The sequence below is a fragment of the Oncorhynchus keta genome, chromosome 32, assembly GCF_023373465.1.
Source record: "Oncorhynchus keta strain PuntledgeMale-10-30-2019 chromosome 32, Oket_V2, whole genome shotgun sequence".
Taxonomy (NCBI): domain Eukaryota; kingdom Metazoa; phylum Chordata; class Actinopteri; order Salmoniformes; family Salmonidae; genus Oncorhynchus; species Oncorhynchus keta.
The window spans coordinates 9,259,718-9,268,821 of NC_068452.1; the positions used below are offsets into that span (position 1 = coordinate 9,259,718).

At 45.8% G+C, this 9,104-nt stretch overlaps 1 protein-coding gene across 3 annotated transcripts in view; it reads left to right on the forward strand.

The window, feature by feature from the left end:
* The window catches only part of LOC118365012 (homeobox protein Meis1), a 70,747-nt gene extending 61,857 nt beyond the window's left edge, over positions 1–8,890 (forward strand). For 2 of the 3 annotated variants that reach the window (XM_052490638.1, XM_052490641.1), the window contains exons 10-13: positions 2,911–2,969; positions 4,259–4,348; positions 4,806–4,903; positions 7,474–8,890. In XM_052490638.1, coding sequence (XP_052346598.1) covers positions 2,911–2,969; positions 4,259–4,348; positions 4,806–4,864 — 208 coding nt within the window. In that variant the 3' untranslated portion in view covers positions 4,865–4,903; positions 7,474–8,890. Of the gene's footprint in view, positions 1–2,910; positions 2,970–4,258; positions 4,349–4,805; positions 4,904–7,470 lie in introns of all 3 variants that reach the window. The other variant, XM_052490639.1, reaches the window with a different exon arrangement.
* The last annotated feature ends 214 nt before the right edge of the window (positions 8,891–9,104 follow it).

Below are 9,104 nucleotides of genomic sequence, written 5' to 3' on the forward strand. Positions count from 1 at the left end.
AGTACTTTACACCACTGATTTAAATGAAGCAGCAGCACATTCCATTTCCTCGACATACACATAGCCTAGTGGTTAGAGCGTTGGGCTAGTAACCGGAAGGTTGCAAGTTCAAATCCCTGAGCTGACAAGGTACAAATCTGTCGTTCTGCCCCTGAACAGGCAGTTAACCCACTGTTCCTAGGCAGTCATTGAAAATAAGAATTTGTTCTTAACTGACTTGCCTAGTTAAATAAAGGTAAAATAAATAAAACATGCATTGCATAGTCATCGTTCAATTGACATTGCTGTTAGTGCTTTGAATATACTGTACATGCATGGGCTCGTTTATCAGTCACATACTAAGTGCAGTAGGATAGGTTGTGGAGAGGTTGCCGAAGCGTTTAAGTCCCCCCTACCTCATAACAGGGCCATATGCTGATTGGAACAGGTGAGAACGGGGGGGGGGTGATGTCAATGGTGTTTTCACAGCAAACAGCTGGACTGGTTTAATCAAACACACCCAAGGGCGGGCGTGCAAGGGGGGAGTTGTGGGGGGACCGAGGGGGAGGGGAGGGGAGGGGGTAGGGGGAAGCTGACCTGAGAATGACACCCGGGGAGGTGGGTTTAGGGGCCATTTTACGACCAGGGGAGCCCAGACTGGAGGGGAGCGCTCGTTTATTTTAATCCTCACAGGAGAGGCGTTTCACCGTGCTGAGGCTCCAGCTCTGCAGCCTGCAGTGGACGAGAACAGATGCCACCGCACCAAATTAGCTAAAGGATATTTCAGTTGTTGGGGTTGTCCTTTCTTGGGGGCATTACTTTAAACAGAAAATGCTTTTCGGTCTGTGTTTTTAAGTGTACATTTGATGGTGCTTGGTGGTCAGGTAGTATTTATAAAGTTGTGGATCAGGGTTGGGGTCAATTCCATTTCAATTCAGAAAGTGAAAGTAAAGGGAAGGCTTTTCAATGCAATAGTTCCTGAGATGATTGAATTGAAAATGGAATTGACCCTAACTCTATTGTGGATACACTGGCTGAATCTAGAAGTGCTTACTTCACTACACGCTAAGCGCACAAGTTCATATCACACAAAGCCGTCGTAAAATAATGTTTTTCTTCAGAAAAACAACGCTTTTCAAAAGTGGTGGGTTTTTACAACACGTCTAGTCAGAAGAATAGGCCTCTATTGTGGGAGTGGGAGCCAGAGAGGGGTGGATGGTCGCACTTATTGTACGGTGGGAAGCGGAGGGCTGAAGCAGGGCCATAAACGCAGTCCCATGGTGTGAAGGGTTCGCGCAGGGGTGAAACTTTTAACTCCCTAACAGAGGACGCAGCCTTGGCCGCGCCACATGGCGCTCTATTCCCCCTTTCATTGGCTGCTTAAAAGGCGGAGCTAGGGGGTGTGTGGTGGCGCCCAGGCTTTCACACAAACAGTGCGCCCCACAGCCTCTCCACCCCTTTCTCTCCCTCTATCTCTCTCTCCTTTGAGACCCCTAACACGACATACACCCCCTGTGCTCACCACCATGATTCGTCACAGTATCATCAAGGAAATGTCCTTCTTGTGGTTTTTTGTGGAAGCACTCTGGCCTAAGGGACTTTGCGCCTCATTTGTCAAGGCTTTGTTGATATGAAAGTAATTGGTTCCCCTTTATCTTTATGGTTCTATCACCCAAAACATCACCTAATAGCCACATTTTTATTGTCTGATAGATATACAGTATGTTATTACACTGAAAAAGCATGCAGCTCTAGATAGGCTTCGTCATATGACTCGGTTTTCTCGTTCAGTTTCGGCCTCTTCTCCTCACTTCTCTCTTAGTGTCTTCTTCTCCCCCTCATCTTCACCCCCCCCCACTCCTCCTCCCACTCCTCCGCCCCCCTGCCACCCCCTGCTTCTGCCTTTTTTCAGGCCATGCTGAAAGGAGTGTTGTGGCTTTTGTTTCCCTGAAAAGGAAACCCGTTCCTCCCCTTTTCTCTTCTCTCTTTTTTTCCCGAAGAAAAAGATGAAATGGAACCATCCCGCCAGGGGTAAAAAGGCAGGGGGACATAAATCAAGTTGGAACCACTGAGCTTTCACTCCCTGGGTCGGCAGGGGTCACGGGGCGGGTTCACAAGGCTTTAGGCTGAGCAAGACCAGAGTGCTCCTCTGCCGAGGGCGCTGGGTCACGGGGCCGCCAGGGTCAAAGGTCAGGGATCATGCATACCAGAATGATGGCTTTCAAGAGCACATTTATACTTAGAGGGGACGTGTATGAATGTAGGACAACTCTCTGCAAACATTGCTCTTCCGTAATGCACCTCAGGTATCCCACAGCACAGAGATTTAGTTGTATGAGCTTTGTTTGGATGTGTGCTAAGGGGATAGTACACTAAAAAACTACACTAGTACTTGAGGACTTTACTGAATCAGTGCTTGGTGTATTTTATGTATTGAAAAGCTAAATAGATTTTTGCTGTGACATGAAATGTTTTGGACTTAAAGGACCAACATTTTCAGAGACAGTATATCAAGTGTCTACTGTATTGGTGGATATCAAAGAAGTGTCTGCTTCCACCAGCAGCGGCCGTTTGCTATGAACTCATAGATATTCTAGGTGTTTGGCTTGATAAGAATCACAGTTACTGTCCATGAAGCCATTTTCTTTTCTTTGAAAGCCACAGTTTGAGAGGAAGTTGAGGTTTCCACGTTCTTTTAGTGAAGTGTTGACCAGACGCCTGGACAACGTCAGGCAACCATCGCTGACAGCGAGTCTTTTTTTTTCTTCTCGTAACGCCAGAGTCGAATGAATGCTTTTCCTCTGTGGTCCCAAAACAGTACATTGAAATCATATGCTGCTCGCCAGGCCTCATTTATAACGTGTTGCTGTCTTCTCTCTCGCCTCCACTGCCCTCCCCTATTCCCTCCCTCCCTCATTCCCTCTCTTTCAGGTTCATCAACGCGAGACGAAGAATTGTACAGCCCATGATCGACCAGTCCAATAGAGCAGGCAAGTCTCCCGTCAAATTTGAGGGGTTTCAATTCATGCGGTACAGTTGTTTCACTTCAAGTCAACGCAGGAATATGAACTAGTCAAGTAAACAGGTCAACATAGATCAAAATAAATCTTCAAATATCTCAACATTTTTTTTACATGAATTAAAACATAAATTAATCGGTGGTGTACGTCTCCTGCTACTATCTCCAGTCTTGCCCCTTCTGGTCTTCGATGTGTTTAACTGAACGAACGGACTTAACTACGGGAGTGAAGGGACACTCAAACCCAGAGGATTAGCCCAGACAAAGACGCTATAATCACCTTGACTAGCCAGCCCATTAAACGTTTAACCTTAGATTAAAAACAAACAAGGAGCAAGTGAAACTGAAGCTAAAATATGACCGGTCGTTTTCCTTAGCTATTTTACAAATTGAAATTTAATTTCAGAATTAAAACTGTTGATAAAAAAAACACATGTTGTCTACTGTAAAAAAGTTGTTGAGTAGGTTTACTTCGTTAGTCTCTCTCTCTCTCTCTCTCTCTCTCTATCTTCCTCTCTCTCCCTCTCTGCTAAAGACAGAGCAGTCCCCTGGCACATGCCTTGTTTTGGAGCTGCTGTAAAATGTATGACCTGTGATGAGGGTGAGGGGTTAGGGTTGCATTAGGGGGACTCTGTAAAGTTCAAAGACGGACCGAGGAGCTTGAACTGTTGCTCCGGCTCATGTAACCAGAACCAGCTTCTCTACCTGAGGCTGCCTACACTTTATGATATGAGGGAGACAGAAAGCCGAATCACAGCCCCTTCCTCTGCCACTAATTGTTCCATAAGCGACAGTGGATGGATTAAATAGTAACCTGGTGGAAAAGTAGTTCCTTAATTACGTACTATAATCATGGTTAAGTGGTTCGCTTAAACGCGTGTTTAATGAGTCAACGTGTTGTTATAAGTTACTTATCTCCCATTTACAGTGCTGCTGTGTATTTCGAGGTAATTACGTTCAAGTTGCCAGAACAGTAATCTATTTGCTGATATCAAGTTGCTCTTTCACAGCATAAGCCATAACGAAAAACTTGATATTAACTCTTACCAATACAAACAAAGTCATGTGTTAGTAATTAAGCCTGTTGATGAAGAAAATTACCTACCAAATAATCTTGTGATTAGAGGATAATAGTGAGAGAATAATGAGGACAGACCAAACCGGGAGAGGGAACGTTTTATGGGGGCGCACCGGTAATTAAAACTTATGCAATATTCTAATTAGCAATTCCTTCTGTCTCGGCCTGTGTCTTTTCGCCAGTGACTGGAGGAGGGCCCTACACCCCAGATGGTCAACCAATGGGAGGGTTCGTTATGGATGGCCAGACACACATGGGAATCAGACCACCTGGTAAAGACTCCTATCTCTTAACTCCTACGTCCCAGACACACACATACACACACGCACATGCATGCACACACACACGCACGCACGCACGCACGCACGCACGCACGCACGCAAACACACACACACACACACACACACACACACACACACACACACACACACACACACACACACACACACACACACACACACACACACTTTTGAGTCCCTCAAACACACACCATGGACCTGACTGTTTCCCATTCACCCCTCCCCTGTCACAGTATAATTTACTCACCCTATCTCCCCTGCCCTCCCTCTCCCCCTACAGTCTTGACCAGGTGTGACCAGTCACATTGCAATATTTGCATTGCCTCACCTCACTGACCCAAATAATAAGTCTTTGTCCTCTTCATCTCTATCCCCCTTCTCTTCCCCCATCCTCACAACTCTCTCATTTGTCCCTCTTCTCTCCCCGTAGGGCCCATGGGTGGGATGGGTATGGGTATGGGCGTGGAGGGACAGTGGCACTACATGTGACCCCTTGCGGACTTAGCACAGAGCCCAAAGGGACGCACTGTAAGTATCAAGCATCCACATTAATGCAGACGTGTTTAGAAACCTATTCTATTCGTATTTAACAATAAAAGTGACTCCACAATATCAATACCTGATTTACCATTCATTTGGGCACAAAATAATCTTAAACACAATCAAAACAAACAGCAAATGCATCCAGTTTGTAGAGTCACAAGCTTGATGTAACCGTCGCGTACTAGGAATATGGTGGCCAAATACTAAACTTTTGACTACTTAACATATAAGGGAATTTGTCCCGATACTTTTGAATTTCTAAACGGTTCGCCCGATATGGATGAAAATACACTCAAATTAAAGCTGACAGTCTGCACTTTAACCCCACAGTCGTTGTATCATTTCACATCCAATGTGCTGGAATAGAGAGCCAAAACGACAACAAATGTGTCACTGTCCCAAGACTTTTCCCGAGCTCACAGCAGCATCATGAAGAATGTATAAGGCATGCATACTAAGTGGTATGCGAGCACGGACACACAGAGACAGAGTGTGTACGGTACATACATGCAGCATGAAGCGACTGCCATATGCAGGAGGATGAAAAGGCTGGCCAAAGCTAATGGACTTTGTCTAAATGAAACCTGTACACGCCGGTGGTGTGACCAATTGATTTATTTGACTGGTCACGTGGACAGAAATAACGACCTTTCCTTGCTCCCGCTTCTCACACCCACTGTGGGAAAGAACTTGCTATGGCTGCCCACTGTCAAAGGGTCAACCATCGGAGAGAGGAGAAGAAAGAAAGCATAGTCGACTTCTCAGACGTGCTCAGAAACAGCCGAAGTGAATGCTCGATGAAAAGCCATAGCGCTAACGAATTTGTCACGTGACAATTGTTCATGGGGTAGGAGGCGGCGTCCGAAATCCTACGGGAACAGAAGCACGACAGACACGGGCCGAGAGTCAACCTTCCTCTGCCGTCTACTGAGTGACGGCGGCATCCAGCTCCCTCGCAGTTGCATTTCGGCCTTGTTGAGTGGCTAATTAAGGTAAAGCTCTCAAAGATTGCGGGGTCAATTTAATCATGAGAGATGAGCGATATTCTTTTTACGTCCCATTGAATGAATTGATCATTAACGAGGGACATGAAATGGTTTCCCCGTCTTATTTGATTAAGGGCTCCAGTTCCTTCATAAGATATTTTCATTAAGCCCCGGCAAACGGGGAAGATTAAGCGAGCCGCTCACGGCCGAGACTGGAGAGAGACTCGAGACTCGGTGGGTTTTTCTAATACGGTCACTCGGCGACATTACTTCGAACCAAAGTCAATTAAAGACTCCTCAGAAGGAGCATTACGTTTTCTTCCCCTTGCGATTATTGAGCTTATGGGTCCTTGGGAAACAATGCACCTGTCAGTTCAGATCCGAAGCAAGCCATGCAGAAAGCCCCCGGACCCCTCTGCACTGCAGAAATGACTGTTCCCTGGTCGTTTGGCCCTCTTCTTTCTTTTCTTCTTATTCCGCAAAATTAGCCAAGGATGGGGCAAAATCGTCCTTTTCCCTTCCCAGACAATAGGCGATTACGGGCCCACAAATTAACGAGCGTACAGGATTATTTCCCCCCCGTACAAAATGTTTCTCTCTACCCAGAAACCCCCTCAGGCATCCTTTGGTGAACTTCCTCACTGACCCCTGTGCGTTGCCCTAACACCGCTGGAGGCCATTGTTTAAAGGAGCCTCTCCGCCAATTATTCGGGCCGAGGTTTGCTAACATCGTTCCGAGGGGTCAGGGTTGCCATCTTTTGAGGGGAGGACCAGTGAAGGGACTCAGGAGAAAGAAAGAAAACGAAAGAGAAGAAAGAGAGAATAAGGCTTCGGGGGCGTTTAGCCTCTGCTCTCTATCGGGAAGTAGCGCCTGTTGATTGGGTCCCCTGGTGTCAGTGAAACAGAATGGGTCAGCCACGCTGCTCTCTTGCTCAGCCGCAGAGTGCTGCACTCTAGCCAGTTCTAAATTGCTCAACCAGTGGCCTCTTTTTCCTCCCTCCTCCTCTCATTTCCTTCATGAACACTGATCTAAGAGTTAGTGGGATAGGTGAAATCCATTTGTCCCGACATGTCACCCCATTGTAGTGCCGCTTCACTGCACACAACACAACTGCTTCACATGACCTATTCTTTATGTATAGTACATGTCTCTGTGGGATTTAAAGTAACAGTGCACAGTGCTGTAGTTTTAAACTAACACTACACAGTGTTATAGTGTCGAAGTAACACCACACAGTGTTATAGAGTTAAAGTAACACTACACAGTGTTATAGTGTTGAAGTAACACCACACAGTGTTATAGAGTTAAAGTAACACTACACAGTGTTATAGAGTTAAAGTAACGCTACACAGTGTTATAGAGTTAAAGTAACACTACACAGTGTTATAGTGTTGAAGTAACACTACACAGTGTTATAGTGTTGAAGTAACACCACACAGTGTTATAGAGTTAAAGTAACACCACACAGTGTTATAGAGTTAAAGTAACACTACACAGTTTTATTGCTAAAGTAACTTGTACACACTGGTGTTGTTTTCAATTTTACTCATTGTTTGTTTACCCAGCAGAACTGCCAGGTATTCCCGAGGACGGCGTGCCCCATGGCGGTCGGATCAGCACGGATATGGGCATCACTCTGACCTTCACTGGTGCCCCTACCATCACCTCTACCCTCACACCAACCACCCCCACCACTGGGGCATGATCTCTCAGTGTTGCCCCTCCCTCCGTGACTCTTCCGGGACCCAGCGATATCGATTGCGCTGGTGCCCAGCCCAAACTCACCACCATCACCTGACTGTTTGTCAGTAGGGCTGGTGCCCCCTCCCCCCTTTCTAACTTCCCCCATTTCCTTCAAGTGGTTCAGTCTGAGTAGCCACTGTTGCTGAACCACCATCGTGACTATGAGAGGCCTTGGAAACCCTATCATGCCTTGTGAAGACTTCTGACGTTGTGAAGACTTCTGACGTTGTGAAGACTTCTGACGTTGTGAAGACTTCTGACGTTGTGAAGACTTCTGACGTTGTGAAGACTTCTGACGTTGTGAAGACTTCTGACGTTGTGAAGACTTCTGACGTTGTGAGGACTTCTGACGTTGTGTGAACTTCTGACGTTGTGAGGACTTCTGACGTTGTGAGGACTTCTGACGTTGTGAAGACCTTTGACGTTGTGAAGACTTTTGACGTTGTGAAGACTTCTGACGTTGTGAAGACTTCTGACGTTGTGAAGACTTCTGACGTTGTGTGAACTTCTGACGTTGTGAAGACTTCTGACGTTGTGAGGACTTCTGACGTTGTGAGGACTTCTGACGTTGTGAGGACTTCTGACGTTGTGAGGACTTCTGACGTTGTGAGGACTTCTGACGTTGTGAGGACTTCTGACGTTGTGAGGACCTCTGACGTTGTGAGGACTTCTGACGTTGTGAGGACCTCTGACGTTGTGAAGACTTCTGACGTTGTGAGGACTTCCCTTCTGGGGACTACAATTACTGGAGCTCTCCCGTGGATACTTCAATACTCTGTTAATTCAACCGATACAAACAAACACTTAGTCCTTCACTTTTCCCCCCTCTGCTGCATTGCATGGACAGTTATAGAGGGTGAAGACACTCTTGTCTTGGCAGTGGACTTGTAAGCAAGAGAAGAAGCCGATGTCCGTATTTGACTGGGGGGTCTTTTTAAAACAACAAACACCCCGGAAACCATTCTTTTTCTTTTTTTATAATGAAATTGTTGTAATTGTGGAAAATTACAATAAGGTGAGGCAATAGTGTCCTGTTTACAGTTTTACCACAAACTCTCTACGGACGAGTAACGATAACTATTGCAAGTGCTCTGGTATTGCTTTGCCGTACTGTGCTGTTTTTCAAAAAAAGGACTTGACTTGTCTAATTCACACTATGTGTGTGAGTCTTTTTTCCATAGACTTTTATCTCCTACCCCCACGAATCTCTTTGAGTTTGAAAATAAAAAATAAGTTACAGGACCAGTTTCTCTCAGTTTGCTGTATGAACAACACAGAAAGGAACCATTTCAATGCTTTGAGGTCCTGTCATACAATTTATATTATGTGGTAAAGAGCTTCGTAACACTTAAGTAACTAGAGTGTAATTGCGGATTTCCTTGCTACATGAAAGCCTATAAGAGTAGTAATTACAGGGTTACGACACCGGTATGAGTGCAACTCAATGTAAAGTGCT